General features: G+C 57.1%; 6 protein-coding genes across 6 annotated transcripts; 4 read left to right on the top strand and 2 right to left on the bottom strand.

Annotated features, from left to right (window-relative positions):
* Window positions 1–440: 440 nt before the first annotated feature.
* Window positions 441–2766, bottom strand: VDAG_07706 (sda1; the record flags this gene model as incomplete). Its single annotated transcript, XM_009656611.1, has 2 exons — window positions 441–2646; window positions 2720–2766. The coding sequence occupies 2 exons, from the start codon at window positions 2764–2766 to the stop codon at window positions 441–443; spliced, it is 2253 nt and encodes a 750-aa protein (XP_009654906.1).
* A 764-nt stretch (window positions 2767–3530) lies between these two features.
* VDAG_07707 (uncharacterized protein) lies at window positions 3531–3938 on the top strand (the record flags this gene model as incomplete). Its single annotated transcript, XM_009656612.1, has 1 exon — window positions 3531–3938. The coding sequence occupies one exon, from the start codon at window positions 3531–3533 to the stop codon at window positions 3936–3938; it is 408 nt and encodes a 135-aa protein (XP_009654907.1).
* A 1049-nt stretch (window positions 3939–4987) lies between these two features.
* VDAG_07708 (cellulose-growth-specific protein) lies at window positions 4988–6003 on the top strand (the record flags this gene model as incomplete). Its single annotated transcript, XM_009656613.1, has 5 exons — window positions 4988–5089; window positions 5233–5486; window positions 5535–5589; window positions 5645–5900; window positions 5960–6003. The coding sequence occupies 5 exons, from the start codon at window positions 4988–4990 to the stop codon at window positions 6001–6003; spliced, it is 711 nt and encodes a 236-aa protein (XP_009654908.1).
* An 881-nt stretch (window positions 6004–6884) lies between these two features.
* Window positions 6885–7439, top strand: VDAG_07709 (uncharacterized protein; the record flags this gene model as incomplete). Its single annotated transcript, XM_009656614.1, has 1 exon — window positions 6885–7439. One exon carries the CDS (start codon window positions 6885–6887, stop codon window positions 7437–7439), a length of 555 nt encoding a protein of 184 aa, XP_009654909.1.
* Window positions 7440–7976: 537 nt separating this feature from the next.
* Window positions 7977–9357, bottom strand: VDAG_07710 (enoyl-CoA hydratase/isomerase family protein; the record flags this gene model as incomplete). Its single annotated transcript, XM_009656615.1, has 6 exons — window positions 7977–8101; window positions 8224–8401; window positions 8500–8578; window positions 8713–8762; window positions 8858–8988; window positions 9129–9357. The coding sequence occupies 6 exons, from the start codon at window positions 9355–9357 to the stop codon at window positions 7977–7979; spliced, it is 792 nt and encodes a 263-aa protein (XP_009654910.1).
* Window positions 9358–11690: 2333 nt separating this feature from the next.
* Window positions 11691–15038, top strand: VDAG_07711 (nonribosomal peptide synthetase; the record flags this gene model as incomplete). Its single annotated transcript, XM_009656616.1, has 5 exons — window positions 11691–12252; window positions 12304–12438; window positions 12658–13075; window positions 13125–13218; window positions 13281–15038. The coding sequence occupies 5 exons, from the start codon at window positions 11691–11693 to the stop codon at window positions 15036–15038; spliced, it is 2967 nt and encodes a 988-aa protein (XP_009654911.1).
* Window positions 15039–18943: the final 3905 nt, after the last annotated feature.

The raw sequence follows: 18943 nt of genomic DNA on the forward strand, positions 1-18943 counted from the left end.
CTGGCCTGGCATGGCCCAGCACACAATTTCATATATCCTGGAATGCTGGCAGAGACAGAGTCGTGTTCAAGAGCATTCTGGATGAAGCACGTAATGGCAACGTCCCGTAGAAGGGCCCTCGTCATGTATGTCCAAAGTCTATACAATTAGGGGTTGTTCGGAGCTCTCAGCATATATCCATCGGGTCATGTTAACGGAGCAGGGCATGACGGGATGATCAAATGGGAACGACTTGGTGGATGGTATGTGAAACATTCTCTGGTCATTATTCCCGTGGCGGTGAGTGTGAGTGTTAACGATATCGGCTGACAACACTGCGAGCCGCACAAGTACTTTTCTCATGCATTGCATCAGGCATGCCAACGAGTCACAACTATTGAGTCACTCCCAGTAGACCGTCGAAGGAATGAACAGCGGAAATGGTATTATCATGTCTAGAATCAGCCAATGTTGCCCCGGCGGCCGCCCCTCTTGGCCCGGTTGACGTGGCCCTGCAGGACCTGCCTCGTCTGGACCAGACTCCTCTTCTGCTTGTACTTGGCCTTGTTGAGGGTCATGAGGAAGTTCTTCTGTCTGGCCTTCTCCTTGTTCGTCGTACTCTTGCCCTCGGCATCCTTCTTGGACCGTCTGATGGCCTGGGTGCTCTTGTGCTCGCCGCGCTCGGGCTTGCCCTCCTTGGCCAGGGCGACGCGCTCTTCCTTGGTCGTCTTGCGCAGGCGGGCAGGCGCCTCAATCTGCTCCGCCGTCAGACCGTCGTCGATGTGTCGTGCTAGCGCCTCCTCAAGCTTCTTGGACCTGTTGGACTTGGTGCCCATGGCCTTGTTGACGCTGGCCTCCATGCGTAGCTCCTGCAGCTTCTGGAGATCCGCCGGCGTCAGGATCGACGTTGTCGCGAGCTTGGATATCCTTTGCACCTCGCTCTCGACATCCTCGCCGGCCTTTTCGTCGTCGCCTTCCTTGTCGGCGTCTGCTTCCTCGTCATCGGCTGTGCTCTTTCTCCGCTTCTTAGGCGCAGGCTCGTCCTCCTCCTCATCCGAGCTGACGGCGATCCAGCCGCCGGAATCGTCGCTGTCGACCGACTCGACATCCCAGTCATCCGAGTTAAAGCCGTCGTCCTCGTCCTCCTTCTCATCCTCGCCGACCTCCTCAGGCAGACCCTTGGCCGCGCGCTTGGCCTTCCTCTGCTCCTCCTTCCACTGCTCTAGTAGTTCGAGGCCCTCGATGCCGCCGGCCTCCTGCTCGCCGAAGCGCTTCTTGCGGACCTCGCCCGTCTTGAGACCGATCGTCGCGTCCTTGCCGCGGTCCTTCTTGGCCAGCAGGTCGGCGCCGACCTCACGGAACAGCGACAGCAGGCCCTTGGCAGCCATCATGGTGCCCTTGTCCTTGCTCTTGCGGTACTGCACGAGGTCCTGCAGCAGTGTGTCCTCCATGGCGAGGGGCTGACGGGCGCAGATCTCCCGGATGGCGTTGAGACCAGCGGCGGCGACCTCACCAGCGGCGGCCTCGGAAACGAACTCGTTGGCAATCTTCTGCACGAGGGGCTCCAGACAGTCGGGCGGCACGAGGTTGTGGGTGGCCTGGGCGAGGCAGGCGAGGAAGGACGTGACGGACTCCTGCTTGGGCGTGAGGTACTTGATGAACCACGAGTAGAGTGAGACAATGGTCAGCTTGTGCAGGCCGACGAGGCGGGTGACGAGCTGCAGCACGAGGATCCTGTGCTCGAGGACCATCTTGGTCTTGGTGCTCTGGAGGTGCTTCTGGAAGACCTGCTCGGCAAAGCCCTGGGGGTCGTGGAGCAGGTGAAAGGCAGAAAAGTTGAGCGGGTGCGGTTTCTCCTTGCCGCGCTCCTGCTTGTGGATCTTGGTGACGGCCTTGCGGTAGGCGTTGGCCTTCTTCTTGGACTTTTTGTTGATGCCGATCTGGTGCTTCATCTTTTGCAGGTCGATGGCCTCCTCGTCGCTGCTGTCGTCCTCGAGCTCCTCGCGCTCCTTGTCGCCGCCGAGGAAGAAGCGCACGGCGCCGACGACAACCTTTTCATTGTCGGAGAGACAGGCCTCCTTCATAACATCTACCGTCTTGGCGTCGGTCCAGACCTGACGCTTCCACAGCTCGCGCGTCAGCTTGACGGCCCAGACGGCCTTGGGTGAGGCGCGGTCAGCAGTAATGAGGTTGTAGAGGACGGTCTGGATGGTGCGGTTGAGGGGGTGGTTCGTCGATTTTGAGTTTGCGTTGCGTAGGTCGCCGAGGATCTTTTGGAACAGTAGCGTGCGCAGGGACTTGCTCGGTGACGATACGAGGATGGGGAAGAGCGTGGTTAGTAGCTGCGTCGAATCGATGACCTCCTTTCTCCTGAGGAGTACGAGACTTCCGACAATCTTCTCGCGCAGTTCAGGGTGTAGGACCTCGTGGTGCTGCAGCAGGATGGCCTTGAGGTCGCCGGGAAAGGCCTCGGCATGTTGAGGGTAGCAGTCGGCGACGTGTGCGATGAGGTCGACGAGGTTGTGGAAGGACTCGGTGTACTCGGGGGTCGCGGTCGTGGGGGAGACGAGGAAGACCTCACGTTGGCTCTCGTACTGGCCCCATTGCTGGAGAAAGTTGTCCTCGTACGAGTTGGGGTCGCGGCGGATCTTGTACTGGAGGCTCGCGCTGTGACGGTGAGGTTAGCGGGAGGGGTGGTCGAGCCCTGGGGATCGGAAGGACCGTGAGGTTGTCGACTTACAAGTCGGCGTCGACCTTCTCGAGAGCTGCGACCTTGCGTTTGCCCATTGTGAGAGTGAGCCGAGTGCGTGTCGATGTGGTGTTGTGAGGTTGTTGGCGGTGGCGGGGCTGGGAGACCAGAGACCACCAGCGCTGAGCATGGGAAAGGCCATCCAGGACGAGCAAACAGAAATTTTGGGCGAAAGTTCCTTATCAGTCCTTATCGAGGATTCACAGTGGGGCCCAATAGTGGGAAGAATTGGGGTTCAAATACTGGGGGGTCCATACAGATGGGCCACGGGGGTTTACTCTTTTTGCGGAGCATCATGGGTTGAGCCTCGGTTTTCGATCGATTCATCACATCAGAGGGATGAGCTTGGTTCGTGCCAACACTTGGGAAAGTGCAAGATGCACAGTGTTGCCTCCAGCCTCCAGCATCCTCTGTCTTTCTTACCACATGAACCTGTATAGGTCGAGGGAGAGGCGGGCATCCTGTATCCATACGAAGAACCTGTCCCTTACCTTCTGGCGCCAGGTTGGCCGTCCTCTACGCCAGGTCCTCTGCACCAGACTGTCCGTTGTCAAGTTTCGGGTCTTGATCTTGCCCAACAGAGAGCCAGTCGTTCGTTCTTCAAGGGATGAATGTTGGCCATTTTGCGAGCTGTGGGCCTCTGAGCAAGTTGGAACTCGCCTGCCTTCATGGAGGAACGCGACCGAGACAACACTGGGGGAGACGACCACACTTCGGATTACAGGGACTCCGAGCCCGACAAGGCTGACATGACGATCACAGCGCTGTTGCTCAGAACACGATTCTGGCACGAGTTGACAGCATGTCGGCAGAGATTGTGCCACTCCAGAACGACGCCTCTCAACGCAACGTGTACAGTCTGGCCAAGGCCACTCACGACAGGATCAAGGCCCTTGAAGACGTGATGGGCCGAGTGAATAGCGGAACGCAGTCACTGGTCTCAAAGACTTCTACTATAGAGCGCAGACTACCTACGTCGTCGCCGCTAGCCAGAACCTCCTCCGTCGCTGAGCTGAAGTCACCTTTCAGGACCACACAGCAGACGCCGACGAAGGGGTTTCCACCAGTGCACTCGATCGTACTACACTCACGTCGATTTTCCCTGGGAGGCGCGCCGCCGCGACCTCTGTTCCAACCGACTCCGGCCAAGTCGCTGTCACAGACCCCTGTCAAGTCATCGTCACAGCAGTCGCCGGCTACCGGGTTGTAGGTAGGAAGACATAGGAGGACTCATTGCGATACAACCATACTCGAAAAAAGGCGATCCTGTCCATCCAAAGCCACGACAGGAAGCATGACAACTGCTTTGAGTTGTAAAGACCTCTTGGCAATTAGACGGGCACTCTCCTGTTCAGCGACAGGGCGTCGAGTGAAGTTTCTTTCACACTCCTTTGCCAGCTCAAATGCGCTCGCAGCCCTTTTGGCAGGTTCGAGTCATCTTGTCGGCTCTGCAATTACTGCAAATCGCTCTGGAGTGTTCATACGTGCATCTGGCCAATCATACGGCCTTAATCCGCTTGCAGCCACCTCGATCGGGCGCCCAGGTCCATCGGAGGGTACACTACCGGCTTAGATGCGATACGGTCATCAACGTGCTGACACATTGTATTGGTGCGCAATATGCAATGGTCGGGAAAGGCGGGATTCCCGCGTGCTGAAACGTCCACCCGGTGGTTCTAATTAATTAAGTGCCGCCATAACTCTGGGATCTTGGTCTCTAAACCTGGTATGAACGCGGGGTACATGAATCGAACCCCGTGGCAGGGCACCATTGCAGGTCCTTAGATCTTGGTCGACCTCTGGATCGACGTTCTGGGCCAAGGAATACAACGAGAGCAGTGTTTGGATGAAGACGTCGATGTCTCCTGACACTTCCATCCTTCTACCACTTCCCGAATGCAGCTGTCTGGGCTTGTCAGATCAGCCTCGAGCCTGGAAGCAGTCATCAGGCTTCGCTAGATGTCATTTGGGTTCGCATACTGGCAACACTCAGACTGGTTTGACGCCCTCTCGTATATGAGCGGGCCCTCGTACTGCATATCCCAAATCCCCAGTTAGGCTGTGCTCCCTTGCGACGGACCATACTCTTCCGCGAACCGACGAGCAGTCTTGGCAACTTCTTCGAGTCACGCAGATAGACATTTCTCTGAAAGAATGAAGATTTTACATATAAATGGAAGGCTCTCCGCAGATTTCTTGAGGCAAGGATCTTCAAAAGCATAGCGGACATCAAGGGAAACCTCCATCCCATCCGGCATCATGAAGTTCCTCGCAACTATCCTTGCAACTGCCGCAGTTGTCTCTGCCCATGGCTACGTCGACACTGCAGTCATCGGTGGCCAGAACTACCAGTTCTACCAGGTCTGTCTAGTATTGCAGTCTGTTTCGTCTCAGCTGGACTGACTGTCTGTTTCGTGTGCAGCCCTACCAGGACCCTTACATGAACCCCGCCGTAAGTCACTAGAGGCCGCAAGAAACCTACACACCATCTAAGACAAGAATAGCCCGATCGTATCTCGCGCCGCGTGGAAGGAAACGGACCCATTGAAGATGTCAGCCTGATCGATCTTCAATGCGGTGGATGGACCGCAGGTGGCATCTCGGGCTCAGCGCCCGCCAAGCTGCACGCTCCTGCTGCTGCTGGCTCCCAGGTCACCCTCAAGTGGACCCTGTGGCCTGACTCTCACGTCGGCCCAACCGTGACCTACATGGCGCGTTGCCCTGCGTCTGGGTGTAACAACTGGCTTCCCGGCACGCAGTAAGTCGAGAAATCGTGTGCCCCTGTGGGCGTGTGCTGACGAGATAGGGCTGTGTGGTTCAAAGTTCATGAGCAGGGTCTCGTCAACGGTGTCTGGGGTGCTGTACGTGGCGTCCTCTCTCTTTTCTTGTTAGCCCATCACTAACCTACATCGACAGGCCCCCTTGATGGTCAGCGGCAACAGTGGCTACAAGTTCAACATTCCCCAGTGCCTGGCACCTGGATACTACCTCGTCCGCCACGAGCTCATCGCCTTACACGCTGCCTTCTCCTACCCTGGAGCCCAGTTCTACCCCAGCTGCTTCCAGCTCCAGGTGTCAGGCTCTGGCACTGCGAACCCCACTGGGCTTGTCAGCTTCCCCGGCGCGTACACCAAGACGGATCCCGGTGTTGTCTACAACTCGTACATCGGACGTGAGTATTCCTCATCAGAGTCCGATCCAGTCTCGATACGTCTGCTGACTACGAAGCAGAACAAACATATCCCGTCCCCGGGCCCAAGGTCTTTACCTGTTAAGCGCATGGATGCTCTCGTCACAGAATGATGACGATCATCGTCGGAAGACAACCGAATGGTCTGAACCCCTGGTTTGGAGGAGCTCAACTGGGTTTCCATGCAAGGGCGCCGAAAGGTGGAGTCATGGAGACGAGACTGGATATAGCGGGGAAAAGGAATTCAGATCATGTTCCTTTAGCTCCCAAGCATGGCCTGCATGCCATTCTTTACACATGCTTTCCAGGTGCCAAATCTCGGTCTGTCTTACTCGTGATTGTTTGCTTATGCGGCCCACTTGAGCCCAAGAGGGCACTTTTGCAACACATGGCACCGCTGCTCCGAAGGACGGAAACGGACTGGACAACCCACAATGATCATGTTCTTCAAGAAAGCTCGGAGTTTTTTGTTCAGAGTATGGGTCTAAACAATGGATTGTGCAATTGATAAAGATCGAAAGACTTGTACGAGGGAGTCGGAAATTGCTTTGTTCCATGGAACTCGTATGTTGTCAACTGTGTTAGAAATGAACGTACGTGACAGACTGCATTGTTCTACGGTTCATGAACCTGCCCGAAGGTCTCTTAAGGAGAGAGATCTGAGTTCAATAGTTGAACAATGGACTTTGTCCTTGAATCTGACGACCACCGCTCTGTTCCTGGAAACCATTCACTGACAACCTAAGTTGTCAACATGCGCACAGTAAAAGTGTCCGAGGTCAGCACGTCGGCCAAGCTTGATATAAGACCATGGCAGCAACCTGCAAACCACGCTCTTTTATGTAGCCACTCACCACACACCACACATCAAGCATCCGCACCCGTCACATAGACCAAGCTCACCTGCAAAGACCTTAGCTAACCCACATTGCACCACATCAAGACACCCATCCCAAGATCGAGATCATGCCGCAAGATAGTACTCGCAAGCCGCTCGACCCGCGTTCTGCGACGTTCACCCCTGGCCGGTCTATGAGCGCTAATCTTGACACCGTCCATGATGCGACCACTCATGGCACAAATGTCGATGAACTGACCAAGATTCCGGACGCCCCGGTTCCTGCTTACTATGTACCCGGTCAAGTCGTCTACGTAACCGCTCCCTATCTCTGCGTGGAGCGTGCCGATGGGCCCAGCCTCAAGCCTCTTTACAATAACATGCCGCTGCCCAAGAACGTATCCGGTAATCGTCCGGGCTCGAGCGGCATAGGCTCTGATCAAAAGCCCCATGTGCGCAGTGTCGGCGCGCCTCTGGGTTCCCGTGAGAATAGTCAGCCTTCAGCCTTTATGCGCGCGGCAACTGGACCGGTCTCGAACCCCTGGGACCCCCATTGGCCGTCGCAAAGCTACCAGCAGCACGGAAAGCAGCCCGAGGAACGGCCTCGCACTCCTGAAGGGGTAACTTTCGAGGATGACCATGTGTTCCTTCGTGGCTCTAACCTGGAGAACAGCGACCACTAAGCGCAATGCTGAAGATGGACGGAAGCTCACGTGCCATATGCGTGGCTGAGAACACACTCCCTAAGTTTTTTTCCTTGCGTCTTTGTTTTTACGTGTTGTGTCTGAATCACTCATTGTACAGTTTTCCTTTGTCTTGTGTTTGCCCTCGGGAATACGTCATGGCTTTGGCGTAGGTAGACGGATGGATGGTAAGATGGATAGATAGGTAGATAGATAGCACCAGAGGACGACGAAATAAAATCTGGTGCGCAAACATTCAAGGTCCTGACCCAAAGTGAAAACAGTGAGTGCCTACCATGTTTGTCGTCCGGACCACATCCCACGGCGCCCCCACCACGATGAAGTTGGCCATACCAAATGATCCCGACGTCACATTCCTGGGAAAGATGAATGTACTATGTATGGCCAGATCGGGTTCCTGATTAATGATGCTCCTGACAGGGCATGCACTGACTCGGCAGTGCGTCGAGCGACACCCACGAACCGCGAACCCGGTCCTGGCTGGTGTTGACCCCCCCCCCCCCCCCCTGACGAACCTTAATTCGGCCACTCGGGGCTTCGCTTGCCCAGAAATGCTGCCACGCCTTCGGTCTTGTCCCGCGTGCCGAATGAATAGTAATAGAGGCTTCGCTCAAAATCGTCGTCGCGACCCAGATCATCGGCTGCATTCCGGTGAGCTCGGTGTTTCGGGACAAAGAAACCTCTTGTGGAACCCCCCTTCGGGCCCGGGGGACGCGGTCCGGGGCAAGGCGGGACGGGAACACAAAGGAGCAGGTCTGCGTACCTCTGCAGATGGATTCTTTGGCCAGAGACAATGCAATCCGGCTCGAGCTCGCCAGGCGTTGGGCGACGGCGAGAACGTTGTCGAGCACTTGGCCGTCGTCAAACAGCGCGGCCACGAGACCGGCGTCGAGGGCCTCGGAGGCTGGGATGGGTGCGCCTAAAAGGATCATCTTCATGGCCTGTCGTCGTGATCAGGTCAGAATCGGAAACGTGGGCGGGTAAGGCGCAACAAAGCTTACTCTAAATTTACCCACGGCGTTCGTCAACCTCTGGGTACCCCCTGCACCGGGCAGCAGGCCGATTGTGACTTCCGGGAGCCCGAAGCGACTGCCGTGTGCAGCGAAGATGAGATCGCACTGTGCCAATCGGGATCCACATTAGCGCACCTTCTCAACCTCAGCACATCGCGCGCGTCTCAGACCATCGTTGACATCTTCTCGTCCTTCCTCGTCTCTCTCCCCTCTCCCCTCTTCTTCCCCTCAACTCCCACATTGTCCGGGGATCACGTACCATCAATGCTAGTTCGAACCCACCGCCGAGCTGTCAGGGAATCACACCACTCGTTAGCCTCATGTGCCCCAACGCCCATGATCATGTTATTGATCAATAGATGCCGCCGCCTGATCGCCACCTACCGCCATGCCCTCGACAGCGGCAATCAAGGGCTTGCGCACCCCACGCATCCCTGTGCAGAGATCTTCGAGATACCGCCGTTGACGCGCTTCTTCAGCACCGAGCGCGGAAATCTCCTTAATGTCCGCACCCGCTGATTGACATGTCAGCTGTGACAACGCAGTGGCGGGGCCAGATGGTGAGACATGACAATCTCCATGTCTGCCTGCCTGCCTGTCTGCCTGCCTGCCTTACCGCAGAACCTTACCGCAGAACCTTACCGCAGAAACTTACCGCAGAAAAAGCTGCTGCTCCCTGTCACGATGATGACACGGACGCTATCGTCTGCCGATGCCGCCCTAAGATGGCCGAGGAACACGTCGATCAGCTCTTGCGACAGCGCATTGCGCTTGGACGGACGATTCAGTGCCAGCACCCTGACTCCATCCGCCGGCGTCGACGCGAGGACGACAGCCGGCGTCATGGCTGGGCGAGGTGAGCTGATGGCGACTCCCTCCGTCATGGTCGTGGAACGTGCGGCGTTGAGAAATGATGAAGGGAAGGGAAAACAATAAAAAAAGCTGAGTCGAAAGGGCAACGAGGCGGGAGTCAAGAAAAAGCAAGCAAGCCCGGCTGGATTCCCAAATGTCAATCTTCAGCTGAGAAGGGCGAATGGTGCTGGAACCATCACCCGGGGAACAGGATCCGGGCGACAACGTCCCTCAAATACCCCCCCAAAGTTCCCCATTCAAGGGAGCTGATCACGCTGGCTGATTGATCGATAGCTCTCCCATCTCCTGGCCCGTCCAGAATGGATCAGCAGTTGGAATTGGCCGCGACGAACCCCACGTGTAACCACACGTGTGGACACTGCGACACGAGGGTTGAAGACAGCAGTTCTTCTCGAGCCAGCGTCGCGGAATCAAACGCTGCTGCGGATACGGCGTCTTTTGGATGTTCAGTTCACGTTGGGAGTCGATAAACCTGCTCGTCGTTGCGCGGCGTGCGACCTCATGCACGACGTCGGAGTTACATCCGGTCCCCGAGGCAGCCGTCACGTCCTGTTCAGGCAAAACATCAGCGATGATCATCCGCTCGCCATCTTGGTACGACGTTCCGAAGCTGTGCCGCCCCTCCTCCCCGCTTCCCGGCGGGAGAAAAAAAAAAGGGCACAGGGTGAACAAAGGGTGCGCTTGTTGGTGGACGACCGTGCTGGCCATCATCTCATGATCTGTGCGGATGGCGACCCGGGCCAGACTCTGGGAGCTCCCTCGAAACTCGAAGCTGGATTGGGCCGATTCGGCCAGTCTTCGCATTCCTCCACCCCCCGGCAGTCATTAAACCTGTCACGACTTGGTTGTACCGTCGCCTTGACGCGTAGCGGCAATTGCGTCCAAAGGGACGCGGAGCGACCCATCCGAGGCGCTTCTCCAAGTCACCCGCAACCTTGCTGGGCCCTCTCAGATCCTGCAGCCTCTCTTAGTTTCGCCGAAATGCCCAGCGCCGCTGCGATGCGGCATTGCTAGCTTCACTGCCTGCCCGAACGCACGCTCGCTCGCACGTCGGCAGTGCCCCTGCAGCAGGGCATCCCTCACGGCGATCATCGAGTCGCGGGGTAATCGCACCACTCGCGGCTATCCGGGGCGCTCGTAGATTGACCGTCTCCCACCGTGGCCGGGCTGACGAGCAATGACACGCCGCATCACCACCATCTTCGCAACATGCAGTGCTGTTGGTAAGCCATCTGTCAGCCCACAACCGCAGACGCCTTCGTGCAGACGAATGTCGCGAGTACCACGACCTGTCTGATTCAGGTCAACCCATGCCGCCCCAACTGGACGACAATGACATTCCCAACATCCGTCATGGCTCCTTCCCTTTTGAGGGTGACAGCGAATAGCCCGCCGATGGACAGGGCCATCAAGTCTTACCTCCTCCCACCCGGGAGGGACCGCAGAGCAACGCCGGGATCTTTCCGGTGCTGATCCCCGCCAGATCAGTTCGTCTTGTCTTGGACCCTTCCCACTCCCTGCCAACTTCAGACCAACTTTTCAGCAGCCCGTGGCCGTTGGGCAGGCCCTTTCCCGACCAGTCGTTCGTCGACATGCGTGGCCGCACCAGCGCTCCTCAACGGACCGTTTGAGGTGTCAGACCTTTCGCTAGGCTGACGACGCTACCTCGCCAACCACGACCTATTTGCTCATCAGGACAGAGATATCATCCCTCGCGTGTCGAACGAGCATGCATCAATCAGAAGCAGCAGGGGTAGCGACCAATGACGACGGCCGACAGCCTTTCCATCTTTCAAGAACAGTTCGTTGATACATGCCTCGAACCCTAGCTCATCTGTACCCTCAACGCACCATCACATCACTGCATCGCCGATGTGGACTCTCTGGAGCAGGTCACCGAGACCCTGGCCAAGCTGTCTGCAGACGAGGCGGACCGCGTTAATCACGCACGGAGCTGTTGTCGATGCGACCTCATCGACCAAGCAGGGCCAAGGGATGCCGTCTCCGCGCACTCCATTCCTCGATCTGGAAGACCCTTCGTCGACTCAACAGCGGCCGTCAGACGGTCCGTCCCATCAAGGAAGGTATGGGGATTCACGTTGGCGTCTCGTGGGGATACGAAGGGCTCGGCGTGGTCGATACGACTATTTAAGAGCCCTCGTCGGCGTGGTTGAGGGATGGCTTTTGTTGCTCTCCTCAAGCCAGCAACATCTCCTCTTCATCTCTCATTCCTATCACCCCGTCTTTCATCAAGACCCCGTCTTTCATCCTCTTGATGACGAAATCACATCACCGAGAGATATCCATTGTCCAAGCCGGTCACTTCACCGCGCCGCCCACCACGATGGAGAGCATCGTTCCTGCGGCGCCCTGTTGCCCTCCTCTGTCCTTCACACATGGCCCACGAGCTGCGCCCCGGTTCACAACAGTCACGCAAGCCTTCTTTCATCATGCACGCGTTCAACCTGACGTTGTGGCGGCGCGCGATCTTTCCGCCCAGCCCGAACGCCAGATTACGTACCGATATCTGGCCCAGCGTAGCGCGCAACTTACACATCGGCTCCGCCAGCTTGGAGTCGGTCCAGGCGATCGGGTGCCCCTGGTCGTCAAAAGGGGTGTCGATATGCTGGTCGGCATCATCTCAATCCTTACGTGTGGCGCACAATACGTGCCACTCGACGGTGGCGTCGTGCCAGACTCGACCCTGCGTTTCGTTCTAGAACAAACTGGTGGACGCACTGTCTTGGTCCTCCGGTCCACCCAGCACCGCCTGGCTGGGTCCGGTGCCAGCAACGTCATCGCCATTGACGGGGACGACGTTCCGGAGGCGGACGACTATGAAAAGTCCACAACGCCACAAGACCTGGCCACGTCTGACTCTGGGTGCTATGTCATCTATACCTCAGGTATGTCTTCGTCCCTTTCGCTTACGGGAAATTATCTGACAGACTTTTTAGGCACAACGGGAACGCCCAAGGGAGTTGACGTTACTCACCGGAATGTCACAAATTTAGTGTGCCTGTCACCAGGAGGACTGGACATTGGGCCCGGCACACGCGTTGGTCAGATCCTGAACATCAGCTTCGATATGGGTACGTAGCGGTACTTCCATCCCGTAGCAGCCTTGACTAATCCCACCTTTACAGCTGCTTGGGAGATGCTCGGTTGTCTCTGCAACGGTGGTACTCTGATCCTGCGCGGTTCGAACTGGGTGCAGGCCCTCCAACAAGTCAGTGACGTCGAGAGAGAGAGAGGGGGGGGTGAGCGTAGCTGACCAGGACTTAGATGGATGTTCTTATCTGCACGCCCAGCATACTGGCCAAGTATGATCCCCGCGATTACCCAAGTATCCGGGTTGTCGCTACTGCAGGGGAGCCGAGTTCTCAAAGGTATGCTCGATATTCAATGTCCATGTCTCGCCTATCACGCTGATCTTCCCGAAGGCTGGCCGACACGTGGGCGACGCATGGCCGATATTACAACTGCTGCGGCCCGACCGAGACCACCATCGTCAACACGATGCATGCACACATCCCCGGGGCAGCCTCTTTCGATCGGCAGACCCACGCCCAATAACAATGTCTACCTACTCGACGAGGATGGCACCCCTGTCGGGGTCGGCGAGGCGGGTATCATGTGGGCGGGCGGCCTTGGCGTCTCGCGCGGCTATGTCAAGTTGCCGGAAAAGACGGCCGAGAAATATAAGCGCGACCCCTTTGTGAACGATGGGTGAGTCTGTCTGGTGGTCGACTAAGCGACATTGCTGACTTGGCCGCAGGTCCATGATGTACAACACTGGGGATCTCTGCCGCTGGGCGGCCGACGGATCGGTGGATATCCTGGGCCGCGTGGATGACCAGGTCAAGATCAAGGTAAGACACGTCGTCTGCTCTTCACTTCACCCAGTCGACTCGGTCATCTGACGTTCTCTTAGGGCTTCCGTGTCGAGCTTGATGGCGTGACGTCGTCCATGAACACTTTCTGCGAGGTCGACAGAGCGGCTGCCCTTCTGATCGACGAAGAGATCCATGGCTTCGTGACGCCCAAACACTGCAACCTTGATGCACTGAAGGAACACATCAAGGGTCGTCAACCCTACTACGCCATTCCTAGCAAATTCCATCGTCTTGCGACTCTGCCTCTGACTCCCAACGGCAAGATCGACAAGAAGGCTCTGCGGTCCTTCGCTATCACGCCTGAAGACGATGCATCCACCATATGTGAGAGCGCCTCAGGCGAGTCCGTCCGCTCCAAGGTCACCGCAGTGGAGAAGGCGAGGTCCATTTCGTCCACGTCGAGTGTGACAGAAGTCAACTCAGTCTTGTCGGCCTCCGACATCCCGACCCCAGACGAAAAGAGCCACCTGGACGAAGACGTGCCCTCCAAGACGCACAGCAAGCCCTTCCGCAACCTGCGCAACCGCCTACTCATCGTCTACCGCCGCCTATTCACGCTTGTTGGTCTGTTCAACATTGCCGCCGTCATTGCACTTGTGTTGACAGGGCCAACGCAAGAATGGATCGGTATCATGACATCCATCAACCTCGCCACCGCTATTCTTGTCCGCCAAGAATTCGTCATCAACGCTCTTTACACAATCACCTGCAATGTGCCAAAATCGTGGCCGCTGTGCATCAGGTCTCGGTGTGCCAAGATCTACCACCTCGGTGGAGTTCATTCAGGAGCTGCAGTGTGTGCAGGCTTGTGGCTTCTTGCTTCCAACATCAGCGACACGGTATGCATGTTCTCTCAGTGTTCCGGCTGGGGCAGGCAGTCACTGGCCACCAAGGTCATCTCATGGATGCTGTCTGCTCTGTTCATGGTCATGTTTGTCCTGGCCTACCCCTCCATCAGGAAGACGTACCACAATCTCTTCGAAAAGACTCACCGCTTCGTTGGATGGACCATGCTTGGCCTCTTCTGGGCACAGATTGTTCTGAAAACCAATGACGACAAAGCCACCGACCTGCCGCTTGGCGATGCTTGTGTCCGGTCGCCCGCCTTCTGGCTGCTCACCGTTGCGACCTTGAGCATTGCATCATCCTGGTTCTTCCTCCGCAAGGTCCCAGTCGATGCCGAAGTCTTGTCAAACCACGCCATCCGCCTGCACTTTGACTACACAGTGCCCGTCAACGGCTCGTTCACACGCATCTCCCATCGACCTCTTCTCGAATGGCACTCCTTTGCCACCATTCCCGCCCCGGAGCCCGTCGATGGTCGACCAAAGGGCTACTCTCTCGTCGTCTCCAACGCTGGCGATTGGACGCGAGCTTGTATAGAAAAGCCTCCAACGCACATGTGGGTGCGCGGTGTCCCAACGTGCGGCGTCATGCGCATCGCGACGCTCTTCAACCGCGTTGTGGTCATCGCCACAGGATCCGGGATCGGTCCTGTGCTTGGTCACATCCAGAATCCTTCGTGCGCCACGCAACTCATCTGGTCTACGAAAGAGCCTGAGAAGACCTTTGGCGAAGGTCTTCTGCACACAATCAAGGACAAGATTCCCGACGCCGTCGTCCACGACACCAAGAAGCTTGGCCGCCCCGACCTCGTCAAGATGGGCTACAATCTGGCCAAAAGCTTCAACGCTGAGGCTGTGATCATCATCGCCAACGAGAAGATCACCAAGAAGGTCGTGTATGGCCTTGAGACGCGGGGCGTGCCGGCATATGGCGCCATCTGGGACAGCTGAGCATGTCAGACCCGGCCGTGGGCTCTGGTTTTTTGTACTTTTTTTCTACATATTTCCTTCCTGGTTGTTTCTTCTGGTTGCAACTGTTTACATGCTAAGATTCCCCTTTGTTTTCGTCAGTCGTCGAGGGCAAGAACGCTGAAGACGCCCTATTTTTTTCTGTGTTCCCGGGTGGCGTTAAATGGAACAGGTTTGGGAGGCGTTCAGGATCACCGGGGCTTTAGTATGGCCAACACCAACACATCACTCTCTACATTTCTTATCTTAGTCGTAATTCACTACATTCCAACATTCTCGTCGTCATCTGCAATTCCTAGGGTCAGCCATTGAGTCTCGCAGCGAGTACGACGAATTGTCTTTGGCGGCAATCTGCAGCAGGTCGAAAGGCGTTGACGTTGACAGTACTCGTCTGGGTTGCATGAACTTTGGGTCACACCAAGCGGGACAGCTCCTGCCATTGCTTCGAGGTCGCATGCCGTGACTTTGACGGTGCGACCACCGTTGAACCTTTGCGCAGCCTAACCTGTCTTCGGAACCAGAGTGGCATGTGGGCTTTGAGCCTGACAGACGATGGAGACAATTCACGACATAGCGAGACGAAAGCAACATGGCCGACTGGGCAAGCCATGCGGATGCCAGCACATCGGATCCTTTTACTTTAACAAGGCATAATCTGCGAGGCGTGCGTTTTCTGGAGTCGTACGTCCATCAGCACGCCGGTCTCCTCGTCACCACCACCAGCATCATCAGGCTGAAGGATTTTCAGCACGTCGCGCCATCGCCACGTCGCGCAACGGTAGCGGACGAGAAGGAAGGGGTCGTTCATCGCCCATTGAGGAACAGGAACATGGCACCGGGGTCGCGATACGTGCGGCAGACGGAACTATCATGACGCCCCCTTCCGTCTATCACGTCGCACACGTGTGTCAACGTCATGGGGTACCAATGAAGAAGAAGGGGGTGAAGGGACCGTTCTCGTCCTGCACCTTGTTGCGTACCGAGGTACCTAGTGTGTGCGTGTGTGAGGTCTGGCGTTCGCGGGGTCGGGTCCCGGTGCGGTAGTCGGCACTGCCTTGGCGTGTTACGTTGGTGGGGAAAGGACGGTCGGCCGGGCGGCAGTGCTACCTGCCCGTTGATCCTCAACCACCTACCATGCATCGACGCGGCGGGCGTCTTGAGAGTGTGTGTTTCTATATTTCGAAACGACCTCTGTCAAGTCGCCCTAGGCTCATGCGGCACGAAAAATCCATTCCCTGCGCAGACTGGGCGGGTGGTGATGAGAGCGCAGACGCGACGCAGCAGCAGGCAGGAGTGGGCGGTGCCGGACAGGCTGAGGGTGATCGGCGCAGGATGACGCGACGGAAATATACCGGCAGGCGGGCGTGCAGCGGATGCGGATGCGGATGAAGGAATGAGGCTCCTGCACTGCATCAACATCAGCATCAGCATCAGCTTCAACAGCCGCATCCGCAGCAGCGTCAGCCGCAGGTTTGGGACGGTGATCGGGAGCCCTTGTCTCGCGAGCGATGCAACACAAAAGATGGAACGTGCAACGACTGAAGTCGCATGTACCGTTATCAGTTGCAGTCCGAGGACAAGGAGCCGCGTCCCGATCCTCGCGGATATCATGCACTGCCGCGGCTGCCTACGTGTGTGCGTGCCTGCCTGCGCGTATATGTACATGAGGTGCATTTGCTGGAGCAGTAGCAGCAGCAGTAGCAGCAGCAGTAGCAGCAGCAGCAGCAGCAGGAAGGCGAGGAGGCTGAGCTGCATGGGGCGTGCGCTAACGCACGTGCCGTCTGGCGCCTGTAGGCTGTAATTGGATATTAAAAACGGCGGGTCCCAGCTCATTTCCCGCCAATTTTAGACGGCAGTGACGACCCAGGGGTTGGCGCATCCTTGGCGTGACGGGGAAACAATGGACGGATCGTGATTTGCCTGCGTCGCCAGCGCAGAGCAGACGGCTCGTCCCCATTTGAGTCTCAGTACCTTGGCCGTGCGGCCCCAGCCTTGGGCGCAGATCCATTGAAGGATGCAGGTGTTCAACAGCGACTTGCGGTGAAGGTGAAAGATGACGGCGGGGGGAGGTGGGAATTGTCGCGGTGGTAGGCAGGAAGGAAGCAGGAATGCAGTGCCGGCATGGCAGGCGTCATGCCAATGCCAATGGCCATGTCCATGTCCAACACTCGAAGCCAGCGCGTGCCGCGCAACTGAAGCTGAGTCACGTGCACATTGGGGAGTCCACCATTCGCCAGCACGACGGACGGGTCAGAGAGATGATGATGATGATGACGATGATGCCACGACAGGCTTGGGCAGCGTTGGCGGTTGCGTCGTCCATCTCGGAGGGCTTCACTGCAATTGCGAACCGTGGCCTCGACAAGACATGATCTTAATTTGATATGCCAAGTTCTTCTGCTCGCCCCATAGGTCCGCAGAGCTAGTGCTGCCAGAAAGACTGCCAATTCCCTGTTCCGTCTGCTTCGATCCCACAAAGGTGTCTTGTGCTGCCCAGTTTCCCAAGCATAGGTGACTGCCGTGGCCTCGGTACGTACGTCACAAGGCCACCACTCACCGTCACGTCAATTGTGCGGCATTGCCTATTTCTCGATTCCGCCAGCGCGCAGTCGATCCTGCATGCCGTACGCGTACGGCCAAAACGGAGAGATGGGGCTGTGGTTCCCTCTTCCTGTGTACATGGTACTGTACATGTAAATGTAAATCCGTCTGCACACCATAATATTGTCAGCCCAGTCGAGCCACCCGGCAGGTCGCAAGGGGAGAGGAGGTCCCAATTCAAGCCTTTCCCGCCCTGACCAACCGTTGTCTGCCCATTGCCTGTGGCCTCAAAAAAAGGGCCCCCACCAGGCAGCCACCCCGGGATGGCGGCCAGGGGAGGAGGAGGGGGGGGGGAGCACGGGCGCACAGACACGTCTCTGGCCTCGACACGAAAATTGTGGAGGTGAAACCGCGAATGTCCCCCTCCCCTAGCTGCTGAGTGGCCCAAGCCTCTTGGTACCAAACGGGCGAGTCTGGGTCTCGCTCATCCGTGGACCATATGTCGTAGGTCGTAGGTCGTGGCTCAGCGACGAAGAGCAAGAGCAAGAGGAAGAGGAAGAGGAAGAAGAGCGGGTACATGGTACGTGCCGTTACATCCTTCCCTCGCCCTTCTCCCCTTTTTCCCCTTCCACCCCCCCCTCCCCCCTTTACGCAGAGGAGCGTTCCTTAGCGGGACTGGACTTGGGTCGCAGTACCAGGGGCCGGGAGTAAAGGAGCAAGCACCTCAAGTCTTTTTTCTTTGGCTTTTGCAGGTACCATGTACGTGCCACGAGAGAGCATGGACCCAGAATGCCCATCTCGCCTTCCTTGCTACCCTCGCGTTGGCCAGCACCTACCCAGAAGCTAGTCCAGGCAGAAACGAATCGATTGTATAAAGTGGAATGGGCATTTCCTCGAGGGGCGTTTCACAGCAGTGCCTGCCCATCTTGTTTGTTGGCTCCCCCCCCAGTCTCACCTCACTCGCCCTAGTGTCCCTTTTGTCAGGAGGTACCGACCGACCCTTCCTAACCTGCCAAGGTACATGTACCTGACCCTTCCTGAGGTACCCTTGCCTTACCTTGCACCTCGACCTCGTCTTGGCTCGCCTTGGCCTGCCTTGCCTCGCCTTTCCCTTTTTGACCTGCCGCCCCCTTTTGATTAACGACTTCCCTTTCCTTTCTCAACCTTCAACGCGCGTGCGCGCCAACTCGCCTTCGCGTCAACCTCACTTCAACTTCGACCTCGCCATCCGCCTCCCCTCTTTCTTCCTACTGCCAAGGGCGACAAGGACGACGACAGCCGCCCCCTGCGGCCGCCGCCATTATTGCTATCGCCCTTACTGACGCCCATCGTCGCGGGAAACGTCA

Source organism: Verticillium dahliae, genomic scaffold, assembly GCF_000150675.1.
Source record: "Verticillium dahliae VdLs.17 supercont1.17 genomic scaffold, whole genome shotgun sequence".
Lineage (NCBI taxonomy): Eukaryota > Fungi > Ascomycota > Sordariomycetes > Glomerellales > Plectosphaerellaceae > Verticillium > Verticillium dahliae.